The sequence below is a fragment of the Tripterygium wilfordii genome, chromosome 2 (assembly GCF_013401445.1).
Source record: "Tripterygium wilfordii isolate XIE 37 chromosome 2, ASM1340144v1, whole genome shotgun sequence".
In the NCBI taxonomy this organism is placed as follows: domain Eukaryota; kingdom Viridiplantae; phylum Streptophyta; class Magnoliopsida; order Celastrales; family Celastraceae; genus Tripterygium; species Tripterygium wilfordii.
In genome coordinates, this window is record NC_052233.1 from 9,770,811 (window position 1) to 9,787,907 (window position 17,097).

The window sequence follows — 17,097 nt, forward strand, 5'->3', positions numbered from 1 at the left end:
TTATATTAGCTATTTGAGAGAGCTCTGAGCATCAAGCAATCCAGCTTGATAGTTACTGACTTGAGCGTTAGAGAAGTTCTCGAGCACACCTCTAGACCCCCCATAGCTTACGTGTTTTCCTGTGCAGGCTATCCTCATCCGTATTGAGGATAACATCAGACATCAGTCCTACCGCTTGATACGTCATCAAGATCGAAGATGGTTTTGAATGTCATTAATGTCCATTTATAATTTATTTATCCACAATTTGGAGAATAATTTATTTATCCCTAGTTTGGAGATTTTTTTTTTTTTCTCAATTAGCAAGATGGATATAAGGATGAATTGGAATCAACTCGCCTTATTGTTATGTAAGTTGTCCTATGAGTTGTACTCTTGACTGGCCTTATTGTCATATGGCATGAAAGTTGTCAATCTATTTATACCCCATCCATTTCTAATTTATTTCCCAAGTTTGTAGAATGAATTGTTCTTGACCACATGTGGATCGAGGTGAGTAAACTATCCAACTAATTTTTTTACACTCACTATTCATACCAAGTTGTCAACCAATATATTCTATCCATTTTTTGTTCTATTACCAAAATCCACATGATTTTTCAAAAATAATCCAAGTTTGGAAAGAAAAACTGAAAAAACATGTCCCAACTATACTTGTTTCCCTCTATATACTCATCAATGTCGACACCCCAAAACATACTATCTATCCATATATTTCTCATTTAATATATATCCCATATATGTGCCTGCCTGCCTGGTAAGAAACTTCCATTTCTCGACAGATTAATCCAAATATTGACAAACATTAATGTCAATTGATATAGTAAGTAATAACCGATTTTTTTGTAAATAACCCTTCAGCCGAGGTGATTAAGATATATATATATATATAGATATTCGAATTGTGTGATATCCAAGTTCGAATCCTCACTCCTACTTACCTACCAAATATAACCTGGTAAGAAACTTTAATTTCTCAAGAGATTACTCCAAATATTGACTAACATTAATGTCAATTCATCTAACGAGTAATAACCACTTGTTCTTCAAACAACCCTTCAGCTCACGTAGTTAATTAAGGCATATATTCAAATTGGTGATACCCAAATTCGAGCCCCATACTCGCTTACCTACCAAAAATAACCACTTTTCCTTGTGTAAGAGACCCATAAAATCAAGTGTAAATATAATCCAGATTTAGTTGCTAATTAAGCACTCCAAAGAATGAAATCTCAACATATTTGATTGGTCAACAGGGTTAAGTAATTAATGCCATCCAACAATCACATTGAAGCATAAGCAGCATTAAATGCCATGCCCCTACTTGGTTGGTAGGTTAATAATATTCCATGAATTTGTTCTGATAATTGGACAGAACCTTATCTTCTATTTCTTGACTTTTCTTGTTCCCCAAACTCTATGAACCATATTCACAATTTGAATCACAAAATAAACTTGATTTAGAAGGAATTTTTTTGATGGGTTTGGAATAATTTTACAACTATCTCTGACTTGGCTGGAAAACAGAAGCTTCATCATACATCTACATTTCTCAAGACACTAAAGCTTCAAAATCTGAGTTGTCTAAGACCATCATTAACTCTAATTAGTCTGAGAATCCTAATAAGGCTTGTAGAGCCTGTAGAGATTGTCTTGAGCTGTAATTGATCCTGCCATGGAACCACCACATGTGCAACTCTGCCCCAAACTGTAGCAAAAGCATACACCTTGCTTTTGATAACCAGAAACTTGAAAGGTCACTTGTTGATGTGGTTGTGCAGGTTGCACTGAAAGGCCTAAAGAGAGGTCAAGATTGAGCTCTGCAGCAGGGTTCACTTCCTCTGTTGTGATGCCACTGCTGCTATTAGACTCTTCACAAGAAGTAGTTCCCCTCACTATCTGAGGCGCTTGCATCACTTTTGTCAATGAATTTTGTGACTCTAGCTGAAACTTGGTGGTGGAATTGGTGTTGCTGCTGCTACCCTTTTTGATGCTGTTGTTACTGGTGGTGGTGGTGGAGGCGGTGCTGGTGGAGTTGAGTGGAGTGTGAGTCTGGGGGTCGATGCCACGGCTGTTGAGCTTTCTCTTGATGTGGGTGTTCCAGTAATTCTTAATCTCATTGTCTGTTCTTCCAGGTATGCGAGCAGCAATGAGAGACCATCTGCAGAGACATCAAACACAGAAACCATGAGAAAACAATCAATACCCATAACAGATTTAAACCCAAATAATCCAAATCCCATTGAGACAAATGATCAAACACATACTTGTTACCAAGCAAACTGTGAAGATGTATTATCATTTCATCCTCCTCATCAGTAAAATTGCCTCTCTTGAGATCGGGCCTCAAATAGTTAATCCATCTAAGCCTACAACTCTTCCCACATCGAAGCAAACCTAAGAAAACAATCAAATTAAACAAAACCCATTAGAGATCATCACAATTAAATCAAACCCAGAAGAGTTAATCAAATCAGAATCAACTAATTAATACCAGCAGCTTTAGGGAGAGATCTCCAACAGCCTTCACCATAGGCCTTGATGTAGTTAATGAGACGCTCATCTTCTTCTTTGGTCCAAGCTCCCTTGTTGGTATGTTCCTTCTCACAACAAGGGGTTCTCCCCATTATGATGTTTTGAATTGAGGGAGAGAGAAAGAGAGAGGGAGATTTGTGTGTTTGTGGACAAAAGAAGAGGAGTATTTAAATGGGAGGTGGCGAAGATGCAATGGAATCGGGGGACTCGGGAGAGTAATTGGGGTTTTGACCGAGTTGGTGAGAAAAGACGAGTGGCTGTGGTTGCCGTTAAGTTAGTGCTGGATTTGGTCGGTAGCTCTACTTTTCATTTTCATGTTCATGTTTCTATTTATTTTCTTTTCCTTTTTTGTTTCACTCCTGTCTTTCTTTCTTTCTTTGCATTCAACTCCCTCTTGATGCATTTCTTCTGTCTTACTTTGTATTTTGGGCCTTTTTCTATAAATTTTAATATCTTTAGATAAGAAAAAATGGAAATCTAATATATCTATTGAAACTCAACCCAATATCGAATTCGGTTTAATTATAGGCTAAGTTGTCTTGCGTCATGTTAGAAATGATAACGGTGATTAGAAATTTGGTTGGATGAGAAGAAACTCTCATGTCCGATTCTAGAGTAGAGGTGAAATTGAGAAATAATCATCAACTATAATCCGAAAAGAACCATTTTTCGCAAACAACATAGAGAAAGAATGACAGAAATACCTTATCGAGGTAATCATATTTCTTTTGGTAGATATGGTTCGATATATAGTACATTTGATTGTTTGACTCCGTTTAAGTAAAATTAAGATCGAACTGAAAACTTCAAATTTTGGAAATAAGAATCGAGGTAAAATTAATAACATCTATCAATACGTACATTAATTATTTGTGCGAGTTGTATTTTGGTCGTATTTGATCGGTCTTCGAAAACTTTTTAGATTCGCAAGACAATGAAAATGAGAATCTTAACTTACCAAACTCAACCCAACATCGATTTAGTTTAACTATATACTTTATTGTCTTGCATTGTAGCACGGATGATAAACCATAATTAGGAATTTTCATAATCAAGCAATTCGATATAAACTAAAGTATATTTGATTGTTTGATCTTGTTTAAGAAAAATTCAATATAGGGATGCAAATTTCGATTACCTTAGATAGGATCAAATTGATAAGTTTAAGGAAATCCAGACATTCCGGCAAGTTAAATTATATATGTAAAATAAGTTTATTTAGAAGACTAGCTAAATGGATGAACATATATATAATTTTCTTAAAAACATTAAGAGTGTATTTGAATTGAGGGATTTGGAGGGAATGGAAGATGAGGGAAAATTCCAAATTCCCTTGTTTGTTTGGATAGTTTATAAGAAATTAATGATAGAGATTTGAAGAGAATCGAAGGAAATATTTCATTAAATTTTTGTCAAAATACTTCCTCCTCAAAATTGAGTCATTTGGAGGGATGAGAGGGTTATTTTCCATTGTACATAATACTTTAATATAAAAATAATGATAAATTAGTTTAAATCAATTTTCTTTTCTTTCTTTTCTTTCATGATTTCCTTTTATTTTATCTATCAAACATGAGGGAAGGAAAAACATTCTACATTCCATTCTCTTTCCTTCCTTCGATCCTTTTCTTTCTCCCCTAAATCTCTCAATTCAAACACACTATAAGAATCTCAATACATGTAGAAACTAGAAAGTACATTTAATACACAAACATAGATATTATTGTGCGTATGTAAAATTTTATATGTAATTTTATGTGGTCCAAATACGAAATAAAGAGTTTTAAGGACCTACCAAAGCAAAACACAAACTATTGTATTGGACTCTTCAAACTCATTATTTTTTCGTCATCTACTGATTCTCTTCCAACTTAGATGATTATAATAATAATGATTATTATTATTATTATTATTATTATTATTATTATTATTATTATTATTATTATTATTATGGTCTTCCTACTTTCCACGCACTATGTTTTTGAACAACAATATTCATATTTAAAGAAAAGAAAAGGATTCTAGAAGACCCCTATATGGCACCTCCAACTTACTCCACTTACTAGTGTTGTCAATTTCATAAAGAATAGGACAGTAACTAACTCCCCCTACCTTCCATCATTATTATTATTATTATTATTTTCGTATAAAATATTCTTATTATGTTTGGTCCAACCTAAGTACTAATTAAGATTGACTAACTCTTTTTCGAGAATAATACTCATGTGGCCACGTATTAGGTTTTTGCTCAACTTATCATAATGTCATGTGTGAAACTTTTGCGCCTGTAGATTTGATGCATGGTTTGAGTTTAGGCCTATAGAGAATGTTCAAATGGTAAACTTGTACAGTGTTGTTCTCGGTTATAAAAAAAAAGATATGACTCATGGACTTTGCGACTTATTCTAAACTTTTAGTTTTAGTGAATTAGACTATGCAATTAATCCGACTCATAATCAGACGAAATTAGATCACACTTTTTGAATTATGAAGAATTGTTACATTTAAAAAGTCAAAGAACTATTATCTCACTAAGGCATTGGTTCGTCTAGTGTTAACTCTTCATGTTTTCACGCGACCACATAACAAGTATTTTCATATATAAATTATGTTAAAACAACCATTCGAAACAATTTTTTTTTCCTATAAATAGTCCTAAAAAATAGCTTCAACATTAATGTGTCCTCGAATCCCCACAATAATTTTTTTCCGCCCCTTTTGTCTAAAATCCTTGCTCTATCTTGGGCCAACTTAGTTTTTTATTCTCGGCTAGATCAGAGTTGGCAAAACCTACCTCATTTTAAAAAATTTGTTTAGAATAAAGGAGTAGAGTGATGTAATTATCAATTGTAATTATAATTAATTAACAAGTGATCATCTATAATCAAATGGATGTCATTTTCAAAATTCAACCAACCTAGTGATTACATTATCATCCATGTTTCCACAAAGTGAGTATGTCACTATAGCCGGCAATATATATAAGTTTCTCCTATATATATATATATATATATATATATTCAAACCTTCTAGAAGAAAAGAAATGAAGAAAGTCTAATAATGAATTAAAATTAGAAGCCAAAAAAGAAGCAAGAAATGTTGGAGAATCTTTTTTAGGTTGGTGACCCAACACCATCTAATGTGGGACCCCTCTTTTGTATTCTCCTTCTACCATGACCATTCTCTTCTAATCTCTTTTTCTTCTTCTTCTTCTCTAAGATTCTTTTTGACTGTCTCAATATTATACTAATATTAGTAAGCTATCAATTTGGGGCCCACAACGAGCACAATCAAGCTAAGATTAGGTACAACATAAAGAAAAAGTAAAGACCCATGAAAAAACCACCTTTTAGGGTTTTTTTCGCAAATCTTCTACTACTTTAATTTTTTCCCGAAATTCAGGGTATAAGGTGAGGTATGGACTCGAGCCTTAATGAGTGGGTCAGTCCTTACATGTATTGTGATTCTCGTTCGATTAATGACTCACTTGCTTCTACTACTTTAATCATTTATTACTTGGGAGATTTAGCATATAACATATAGATCTAAACGAGCCTAATATTTAGTTTTTGTTATATTTAAGATGGATAATATGTTTTATTTTCATTTTCTCATGGCTTTGATGGTGTAGAATAAATTCATTACTTATTTTATGACGCCATACACTAAATAGTGTATATATCTATAAAATTATTTTAAACAAGAAAAATCATTAAAAATTAATAAATTATTGAATATAATCAACTGAAAAATAAAATCAAACGAAGGCTTGTATATATTGAGAAAATATCCATATACTTGTATCTATGGTTGTCGAGACCAAGTTAAGTTGATCAACATTTTTCACGTGCAAGAAGCAAAGACGTCAAGACTTATCCACAACACCTGGCGTGCGGCCCACTTCGCGTTTAAGCCGATATTGTCCAAAGCCGAGTAAGTGGGCCTCTACCCTGAATTGTTTTAGACTTTTAGTAGCGGCCCGGACTAAGTGGGTCCTTACGATTTTACATGGGCCTCTTCAGCGATCAGCCCGGACAGACGACAGACAACTATTTGAGGCTTCTGAGGGGCATCAGAGATTGGTCACACTTTTTTTTTTTGGTTGAGTGACCGAAGAACCACCCAACTCAAAGTGAGCATAAAACTCGAGTCGTCAGAAGAGTCCGCATCACACTGATAACATATAAGACTAAACCAAAATTCATACACCTAATCCCTCCATGGAAGTGGGTATACCCATGGAATCAGAAAAGTACTTGTAACTGGTTCGAACTCTAGATAAAATTTTATACAAAGGGCTAAACTTTATAAAAGAACATATGTACCTCCAAAATTATACTTTAAGCACATAGATCGGGGAAAAAGAAAAGAAAATAATATCTATAATACAATTATTATTATTTTCCTTACTGAAGGCATTTTAGTTCTCATCACCCATCAAACGTGTTGCATCTTGCACCTAATCTAATAGACTACTTCCATATTCAATGTAGTGTGACGAAGAGGCAAATAGGCAATAGAGCAAAAAAGCATATGGAGGCTGGTTTATTCACGGGATATCATTTGTACTCACTTGGTATGGTGCACGTTGAGAAGCATTCAGCGAAATAAGGGCAATGTCCCCCACTGTTGTATGAAACCTTCTCCGGTTGTTACTTCCAGGACCAATAGAACAAGCACTGCCAGCATGGCTGCTCTTCCGTTCCAAGTTTCAGCATTTTTTGTCCAACCCCATTCCCATACTGTAACTGGTGGGGGAAGCTCCCTACGTTGTGAATCATATGCCACCAATAACTCTTCCACACTGCCGAGTGGAACTAACGACTGTAGATATCCCAAACATCCGGTCAGAAAATCTCGGACAGCAAAATATCATTGACAGGATGATAAAAAAGAACCCATATCAGCAGTTCAGCATGAAGCAAAGTACAATATTCCAATACAACCGCTATAGGAATTGAAAGGGGACGATAATATCACAATGCGGTTGAGTCTTCTTTCCTTTGATTTTAGATTCCAGCAAGGACATGCAAATATCTTCACAACTTTGCCTGCAGGCATATTTATGTAAGAAATACCATACCTGTCGAGCTTCGATATTTGACATGGCCATAGCACCAACATAGGGAAGACTCTCAATGACAGCGTCTGCCAAATCCGAAAGGAATGTGGGTTCACAGCCTAGTGCAGGAACACGTCCCCATTTTTCTATACCAGACTTTAGAGCTAACTCTTTGTACTCAACATCAATCTCCTCTAGAGTTTCAATATGCTCACTAACAAAACTGCACACCAGTAATCAAAGCATATGCAACAGATTTTGGTTTCAGAGTCTAGAAGAAAAGGTGAACTAACAATAGTAAACATGCAGCAGCATCGTGGGCAACGTAGATACATAATTATGATGCAGGTAGGCAAACAATTACCTAATTGGAACAGCCAAAAGGCTTTTAACTCCTTTTCTTCCGAGGTCAATGATTGTCTCATCAGTATATGGTTTTAGCCACTCCACAGGTCCAACTCTGCTCTGTAATAACATTCAAAAAACTGATTGGATCACTATGACACTATCATGTGATAGAGACGGAGAAAGAAATCAGAGAATTTAAATTAGTTATCAGAATATACTTGGAAGTTTTCAAAGTCTTACATCGAGAGCTTTGCATCTATCAAAAGGTATTGTGCATATTTGACATGCCTATACGTCTATATTATGTTCACATTACTTTGTCTTTTGTTAAAATGTAATCCACATACTTGACATGAATCATCAATATTGGACAAATACACATAGTATAAAAGCTGGCGCAAATATTCCTAAATAATCAAAATATCCTCTCCCGATTATGTGTAAGCAATGGTAGTTTCAAGCTGTTGCTTACCGATTGCCACATGGATCAGCAGATCCCCACGTTTTTTATCTAACAACCCAAACCAGAAAAATTTACACCTCTAATAGTTATGAAAGAAAAGGTTGATTCTTGCTATTGTGTCAATTACAATGTTTTCACATAGAGGTATCTTCAGATATCATGCTATACAGATATACTGCAGCATCACTGCATAGAAACTTAAGATCGATCATTTTCCCACATACAAGTCAAATATTAACACTACACAATCCCATTGCGGCATTACCTAAATCACCACCAGAAATTGATACTCGTAATTTGCAAATTTTACCTGATAAGCAAGAGTGTAGGGATTACTTCTACTTCTCTTCTCTAACTCTTCCATTATTAAATCTACACATTCCTCCATTTCTGCCTTGTAGGGATCACCAGCCTCTTCCACATATGCAAGTGGCACCCCATGAGCGCTAAAAAATATCACAGCCTATGAAGCACATTTTGAGTTCATCAAGTTGCAAAGAAAACTAATTTGATAAAAAAAAGGTATAGCTGGAACCAAAAAATAAAGATGTATGAAAGATAAAATATATCTACAAACAAGAAATAGCTAGAAAAGCAAAACCGTTTATCACATCCATTAAGAAAATATTAGCCAAGGACTTTTCAGAGTTCATCCAATGGCTCCCATGTGATTTGACAGCCAGGTAAAGGGTTACAGACTTACAGTACACTAGGTCAGAAACCCGTCAGTTCCAAACTTCAAGAAGCAAATATTGCCTATACTTCTAGGTTTACAAGTATTGCATTCTCTTAGGCAACATGCACTCTAAAGAAAACTTCTCACTGACGATTCACCGCATTTTGATTATACAGGGAATATTTATGAAAGGACAACCGATCAAGTTTAACTAACCATACATGAACATAAAAATGTGTTACCTTCTCAGGGCAGTCAAAATTTTCTAATTCCTTCTCAATTAAATTTGCCATGGCCTTTATGTAGCCTTCACGCTGGTACCAGGATGGTATGATTGTGTGCTGCATGTTAACTAGATATTCGTCCTCCCTGATGATCCATCAAAAAGCAAACAGATATAAGACTCTTTTTATATCATTGCAAAGTTAAAGCAGTTGGAGCACAAACATCACCGGAATATGCTTTCCAAAAGTCTAAGGCTAGAACCGCTTGTTGATATAGAGAATTGAGGATACAGCGGAAGCACAACAAGCTTTGTAATTCCATCTCTTTTTATCTGAAAAAAGATTTCTCAAGATAAAAAAAAATATATATCAAAAAATAGAAATGGTGTTAATAAAAACTACGCACAAGAATATTTTTTATATAATAGGTTTAGACTATTGAGATGGGTGGCAAGGACGGAAAACTTTGACAACCAAACACATACGAGCTGATTATGATGTGAAACTTAATGGACAAAAACACAACATAACGAACAAATTGGGTGAAGATACTTTTTTTCCATTCACTGCTTGGAAAGACTTTAAGCCCGGGAAACACCTCAAACCCCACCCAATATTTTTGAACTTGGGTTACAGACCAACAGCAGCCAAAATTTACTAGAAGAACAAAACGGAAGAGCCATTCCAGTGAAAACAACAGAAATCTCTAAATAATGGGTAGAGAAAAAAATCCTCCACAGTTAAAAACTATCACAACGACAAGAAGGTTATGCCAATTTAGAGATCTAGCCTTGAAAAAGTACTTTATACTGACAGAGGACGCTAGGACAGTCACTGCACAATTGCTGACCTTCGCTACAGAGAGAGTTCGCAAGATAAAATTCAGTTTATGGCCAATTGGCCAAACCAATCCAGAACAGACCACACAACATGACTGCCTTGCCTCCGTTGCATATCACTCTTACTCTTTAAGAAGATTATGTTTGGTAACTCATACAACGAGAAGTGCATTGACACTTAGAAAGAACATTCCTTCAGCTAAAGAAATGAGCTCACAGGGTACCTGTTTGATGGCTTCTTCAGTAAAGGGATGCCAGTAACGCATACCGACATAAACCTTTGCTGGTACATTCTTTGCCCAGAGCGACTTCCCCAACTCTTCAGCCTGAATAAAGAGAAAAATAGGTGCGGTTTAAAATCAGACAAGAGATGTGCAAGTTAATGAAACCAAAAGAAATCATGCCTGTGCATCGGTTATCCGTCGAAGAGGGGAACCACCACCAATGGAGGCATAGCCTTCTTTGCTCTTGGGTGCCCTCAGAACAGATACAAATTGTGCCAAGGGCTTTTGAAGAAAGCGAAACAATCTTGGCAATCGTATGATATCCTGTACAATTATGTAAAGTAAGATAAGGACAGTCACAACAAAGTGTTACTGAATTCATAGGTTTTTGAGACAAATTAAACACAAAAGCAAAAGTATGCTACCGGGTCAGCAAAGAGGTTAAATAGGAAAGGCTGCACATCGTCAAGAGTTTCAGGACCTCCAAGGTTCAGCAACAAGACTCCTATGTTTTCGTCACCAACACGAGATGTGGTGGAGACATCCTGAGATTTTGAGGCCACCATAGCTCCAAGGGGCCAAGAATTTTTGTTGAGTGGCTGCTTAGAGATTGAACATTGTGTTCCAGAGCGTCGCAAGGAATATTTTGCAACTAGATATTTATCTGATAGATCAGATGTAAGAAAAGCCTCCAGATGGACCCCAGAGCAATGATGTATCCTTTGGGAGGTAGAGACTGTCCGGGGCAACAGCCTATAGTTACGAATGCATATAAAATCAAATTACTACAACGGCTCTTAGATCTAATAATAAGTCACAGCACAGAAGAAATAATTCATATAACTAAACTTAAATTAGATGATGCACCAATGTAAATCCACAATTGCAAATCTCTTTTAATATGTAAGATAGCTATACATAAACATCTACTTTTCTTCATTACAAGTCACGAGGGAAATCAATACAAGCGAGATAAAACCTGCTATGAGTGAACACAATTACTTGGAAGAGGAGAATCACTTAACTAGGAGTCCAATAACACTTTGCATTCTGTAGTTATCATGTTTGCAAGGTCATTTTAAGCTACTCTTATCCATCATTATTTGCAACAAATGGGAGGAATAAACAGTATGAAATGCAACGGATGGCACTGTCCTAGACAAGAGACAACCTCTGGATTGGCTATTTCATCGTCTTTTAACCTGAAAGCAGTCTAATTACTGTAAATAAAAACATTGAGCCTGAAAATGGTGTTAAATTACGACATTCTTGGCTTTTCATGAGCTCAACTAAAGCACCAAGAACTCAAATTATGCCTTGAAAGAGTTGAGGCTGGATTGGTTGCAAGGTCTCTTTCCTAAACCGCAATTTTCCGAACATATAGCAGATTCAGGGCATACATTCGTTAATCATTAACACTGTTCATATAAAATTTAACATTCACAACATGGTCCGAAATCCAAAAGTGGAACAGCGCTCACAGTCAATTAATATTCCTGCACATACTTGTATAGATACATACGCACTTGCAACACACACGTAGCCCTCTATATCTACAACGAGAGAGACTTCGTTTGTGAGTACGAGAGAGATAGAGAGACTTTCTTACCGTGGAAATCTGCGTCCAGAAGCCGAAGGAGAAGTAGGACAAGGAGAATTCACTATCATTTTCAGTGCCTGACAATTCATATTCGAGTTCAGAAATTTGAATCGCAAGAATTTTGAAACAAATTTGCAGAAATTGCAGGGTGAGTGTGAGAGTGAGACCTAATAGTAAAGGTGACCACAATAGGAATGGGGGAAAAGGTTGGTTCTTCTGGTGATGGTAAAACACAGGTGGGCGGAGTAGGACTAATCAACATCACTTCCATCTCTCTTTATCTTTTTTTATTGCATTAATTGCTTTTCCCCTTCTCTCCCTATACTTCATTTTCTTCCGATGAAATGGGTCTTCACCCATTATTTTTTATTTTATTTTATGGTGTAACGCTAAAATGAACCCGAGTTGGTTCTTGTGATTTCATAAAATTTATGGGTGTTAGGTTTGAAAATCTCCCACCACCACTTTGAGATCATACTCTATGATAAATTGTCAACAAAATACCATAATCCCATGTAAGAAGATATCCAAGAGTCCCGAGCAAGTGCTCGAATATCGTGTTCCTTGAAAATCATGTCAATATACCTCTAATATCCTTTAGAAAAAAAAAACTAAAAAAATTGAAATTTCAATTTTTAGATAAGGTGTACGTTGTCACTAAAATAATGTGTTAATATAACATGTCATCACAGAAAGATACATTTTCAAATTTCGTCATTGAATATTTAAAAGTTCCAAGGTAGTAATTTAAAGTTGAAATTTATTCCATTTTGATAACTCGGGCATAATTTCAAAATTCGATCCGTCAACCTGTTTATATGATTGATTGACCACTCTAAATCATTTAAATATTCATTTTTATAATAAATTTTTATTGATTTAAACTCAATTCATTTTACGAATTACAAGTACGTATTTAAATAATAAATCAGTTGACATTTATATTATTCTGAAACAAAATATATCATATAAATAATTATAATAATAAATTTATTCAATTTTTTATTTTTTATTTTTTATTTTTTGTGCCACAACATATATGTAATGTTGTTGTTGGTATTTATAAGAGAGTAGAGCTATGCCATCCAAAATATTGGATAATTTACATAGTCAAAGTTACCGGGTAAAAATGGACTTCAATAATTAAGAGGCCGAAGATTCAGAACAGTAGAAAACATTAATGGACTTCACGGCCCACTTCTTCCAGAGCCCCAACACCACACTTGGCCCAACAAGGTCTGACAACTCCCCAAGCCCATTACTTCATCTTCTCCGCCCAGAGCCGCAATCTCTCACTTTCCCCAGGAAACCCCCAAGCTCCCCACTGCGACTGTAGTACCAGAACTCATCTCCTACCGAGGTGAGAGTTCGAATCTCCTCACCTCTTGCTCCCTCTCTGCAATTCTCCATCTCCACACCCAAATACAGCCTTAGTCGCACCAAAATCCAACCCATAAACGCAGTTCTGCAGGTGATGCTTGAGTTTGGTGTTCGACAAGAAGGATACAAGAAGAACTCTATTTTGAAGTGTCCTATTTATCTTGCCCTGACCGACGACGAATGGTGAGAGGGAGACCAGATCGACGACGCAAGAGAGGGAGCTCGGTCTTCTGCTTCGACAAAAACGAGAGAGAGGTATTGGAGACGACGACAAAAACAATAACAAATATCAATAAAATAATCCATTCGGTATGATTCAGTACCCGCTGAAACACCGGTTTATTGTAGCAAGTATTAAACCAGTATCTGCTGTATGCTACAGTTCACCGAAAACCATAATTTTTCCTCTAAATATGCAGTACAGGATGCTTTCACTGCATCTGCTGCGGATGGTCTAATGTCTGTAATGTTAGAGTAGGAAGGACGAGAAAGGAGGAGCTTCCAGTGTTTCCCTCAAATCCGCCCTGCATAGCTGCCACGTTCATATTCAAACATGCGCAGGCCACAAAGAGTCAAGGTGTTGGGATAAAATCTGCTAACTCGATTTGTTGTAAGAAGCCCAGAGTTGAGGGCCATCCAGGTGATAACACTGTGCTTGGGGTATTCAATTTGTCATAAACAACTTAGAATAGGTCTGCCTAATGTTCTCTTATGCATAGTAGAAGAAAAACCCAGTCACTGAATCTTGGGTTCTATTCAAGTTGATTGGAATCGATTCAGTACAACAATTTTGAGTTATTTGCAATATTTGTTTTTGTTGAAGCAGCAAGGATCTACCTCCCTATGACGCGCATGATATTCAGAAGCTTATCGACTAGATTGCTGAACATATGCGTGGCTTCCTTTTGCAGAGCAAAACAGATAGAGAAAGCGGAATCAGTAATCATTGATGGTATAAGATTAGGTCTACTTCCTAATGCGGTTACATATAACATTCTCATTGATAGCTATGGTCATTTTGTTAGCATTGATGCAGCGTATGCAGTTTTGTGGAGAATGCGGAAAGCTGGGATTGACCCAGATGTTGTAACTTTCAATTCTTTGATAGCTGGTGCCACAAGGAGGTGCCTTTTGTCGAAATCCCTTGACCTGTTTGAAGAAATGCTTCAAACAGGGATACATCCCGATGTGTGGAGTTACAATACGTTGATGGATTGCTTTTTTAAAGTAGGAAAACCTGATGAAGCATATGTAGTTTTTAAAGATTTAATATTGAATAATCTCTCGCCTTGTCCAACTACTTTTAATATCCTGATTAACGGACTATGCCAGAATGGATATATCACCAATGCCCTTATGATGTTTAGGAGTTTGCAGCGTCTAGGGTTTGTTCCGCAATTAGCAACTTATAATACTCTCATTGGTGGGTTATGTAAAGCAGGGAGATTGGCGGCTGCTAGGAGGGCACTTAAGGAGCTTGGAAAATCAGGTCTTATGCCCAATGCAATAACGTATACTACAGTATTGAAATGTTGTTTTAGGTCAAGGAAGCTTGAGCAAGGGCTTGACATAATGTTGAAGATGAAAAATAGTGGGTATACGTTTGATGGGTTTGCATATTGCACGGTAATTGGCGCTTTAGTTAAGACAGGGTGGATAAAAGAGGCAGCAGACTACATGGATGAGATGACGAGGAATGGTATTGAGCGCGACATAGTTTCTTATAATACTTTGCTTAACTTGTATTGCAAACAAAGGAAGTTCGAAGCCGTGTACGAGTTGTTCCATGAGATAGAGAAAGAAGGTTTAGAATGTGATGAATATACGCATACGATTCTGATTAATGGTTTGTGCAAGGCAGGTGATATTGAGGGGGCCATGCGGCATTTGAATTATATGAATACAGTGGGGTTTGATTCAAATTTGGTTGCCTTCAACTGTGTGGTTGATGGACTGTGTAAAGCTGGTCTCATTGATCATGCTATAAAAATGTTTGAATCGATGGAGATGAAGGATTCATTTACTTACTCATCCATGGTGCATGGTCTTTGCAGGGCACGAAGGTTCCATAGTGCATCCAAAATCTTGCGATCTAGTATTAGAAATGGCATGAAGATGCTCAAAGCTGACGCAAGAGCTGTCCTGGATGGTCTTTCAAATTCTGGATGTGCAAGTGAAGCAAGATGGCTTCGGTCAAAAATTATGGGGGCGCGACTATTACATTAAGAGTATGAATTCGATTCCATATAATGCGTAGGAATTTCAACCTTTCTGCATTGTGAAATAGACTGATGGTTGGCATGATTTTTAATATAAATTCATATTTTCTTAGGCAGCGGGTTGTGTTTATTATTAATCTAAAGTATTCATCCTTTCCTTGTTACTATTTTATTCAGCCTTTTGTTCTTCGTGCCTCCATTCTCTGTTTCTATGAATTTTTTTACTGCCTGCCAGTATCTTCCACTTCCAGTGAAGTAAGTTTTCAATTCATACATATCTTACAGTTATTACGCTTCTCATCCAAGCCTCTTCTCAGTCAGCGGTAATTGGGAGCATATTTGAAGTCATTTAGCATTATTTTTTGGCTATGAAATGTTTTATCTCTTGCTTGCTATTTGATTTGAAGCAAGAAAAGTCAAGTGTGACAATTGAGAGCGTAATTGCCGCATGTAATGCTAGTTGTTATATAATATTAACTGAAAAACTGAAGTGATTTCCTCTTTTTGGTAGCTTGAATTAGAAAGCGGTTACTATATCATGTGCTTTGACACTGATGCTACTATACATCAATTGCAGTGTGCTTAGCAAGATGGAGAACAAGCAGTTGCTATGAAGTCAGCCGTGGCTTGCAAGGAAGAATTCTATTAATATGGAATTTCCTGGTCTGAGCTTAAAAGGCATTCCCCTGGCCCCTGAACCACCTGAAAGCTAGCCCTCCTCAATCCCAGTCGAATTCTTCTTCTTATTCCCCAGTGATGTATGTACTGTGATTAGAAGAATCAAGCATATAAGCTTGAGTGTTTGAGATGGCCTTCATCATGGTAATACATTATTTATCAGTAATTGTCAAAATATAGTATCTTTCTTTCTTTTTTTTCTTTTCAAAGTTTCCATCTTCAAGGCTTCTGAATTCCTGATGCTTAGGGCATAATTATGAGCCGCATTCCTTGATTGGTTGAGAAATGAATTTTATCTGGGCGATGTGGGATGGTTGAACAGGTATTATACATCATCACAAACCCTCTCTCTACCTCCCTGTTACATGAGTGCATACACTTGTATTGATGTATACATTAGCTCAGATTTTTCTCATTTATTATGCCTGCAAATGATGCAGTATGACCACATCCACATGATATTTGGCAAATGTTAACAGGTGAGGTCCCAAAATCTGCACAAAGCTCACGACCATTACTCCCGATGGCCACACATGCAAAAACATTGGAGTTGGACATTGAAATCTTCCAGTTAATGAGGATGAATGGGGCGATGGAGCGGACGCTATGCTGAGTTGAGGCGTGAGATCTATCCATGTTTTTCCTGGATATCCTTTGAGTTGAAGAAGTTACTACATTGTTAGTATGTCTCATCAAGGCTGATATTAACACTTTTTTTCATGTAAAGATTTGGGTACTCACTTTCCTACCTTCTAAAGGTTCTCGGTTCAAGGAAGGTCCTCGGTTCAAGTGGGGGAGGTGAGATATTTCATATTTCCTTAAATAAAACACGTGCTGGCCAAAGCGCAC

At 36.5% G+C, this 17,097-nt stretch overlaps 3 protein-coding genes across 6 annotated transcripts; 1 reads left to right on the plus strand and 2 right to left on the minus strand.

Annotated features, from left to right (window-relative positions):
• Window positions 1–1,436: 1,436 nt before the first annotated feature.
• On the minus strand, window positions 1,437–2,802 carry LOC120008540 (transcription factor MYB8-like). The gene is made up of 3 exons (XM_038858906.1): window positions 2,495–2,802; window positions 2,268–2,397; window positions 1,437–2,161 (listed from the first exon to the last, which is right to left on the minus strand). Exons 1-3 carry the CDS (start codon window positions 2,625–2,627, stop codon window positions 1,621–1,623), a joined length of 804 nt encoding a protein of 267 aa, XP_038714834.1. The 5' UTR covers window positions 2,628–2,802; the 3' UTR covers window positions 1,437–1,620.
• A 3,996-nt stretch (window positions 2,803–6,798) lies between these two features.
• On the minus strand, window positions 6,799–12,232 carry LOC119982798 (ferrochelatase-2, chloroplastic-like). Its single transcript, XM_038826367.1, has 10 exons — window positions 11,981–12,232; window positions 10,797–11,124; window positions 10,552–10,695; window positions 10,372–10,473; window positions 9,537–9,640; window positions 9,327–9,453; window positions 8,719–8,871; window positions 7,962–8,062; window positions 7,619–7,820; window positions 6,799–7,359 (listed from the first exon to the last, which is right to left on the minus strand). Exons 1-10 carry the CDS (start codon window positions 12,058–12,060, stop codon window positions 7,135–7,137), a joined length of 1,566 nt encoding a protein of 521 aa, XP_038682295.1. The 5' UTR covers window positions 12,061–12,232; the 3' UTR covers window positions 6,799–7,134.
• Window positions 12,233–13,251: 1,019 nt separating this feature from the next.
• On the plus strand, window positions 13,252–16,996 carry LOC120012694 (putative pentatricopeptide repeat-containing protein At4g17915). 4 transcript variants are annotated; one of them, XM_038864135.1, is made up of 5 exons: window positions 13,252–13,991; window positions 14,178–15,579; window positions 16,148–16,392; window positions 16,496–16,570; window positions 16,728–16,996. In XM_038864135.1, exon 2 carries the CDS (start codon window positions 14,195–14,197, stop codon window positions 15,575–15,577), a length of 1,383 nt encoding a protein of 460 aa, XP_038720063.1. In that variant the 5' UTR covers window positions 13,252–13,991; window positions 14,178–14,194; the 3' UTR covers window positions 15,578–15,579; window positions 16,148–16,392; window positions 16,496–16,570; window positions 16,728–16,996. The 4 variants fall into 4 exon arrangements, with proteins under 4 accessions (XP_038720063.1, XP_038720071.1, XP_038720078.1 ...); XM_038864143.1 differs by having other exon boundaries at window positions 13,252–13,660; window positions 13,771–15,579; XM_038864150.1 differs by having other exon boundaries at window positions 13,252–13,660; window positions 13,776–15,579.
• Window positions 16,997–17,097: the final 101 nt, after the last annotated feature.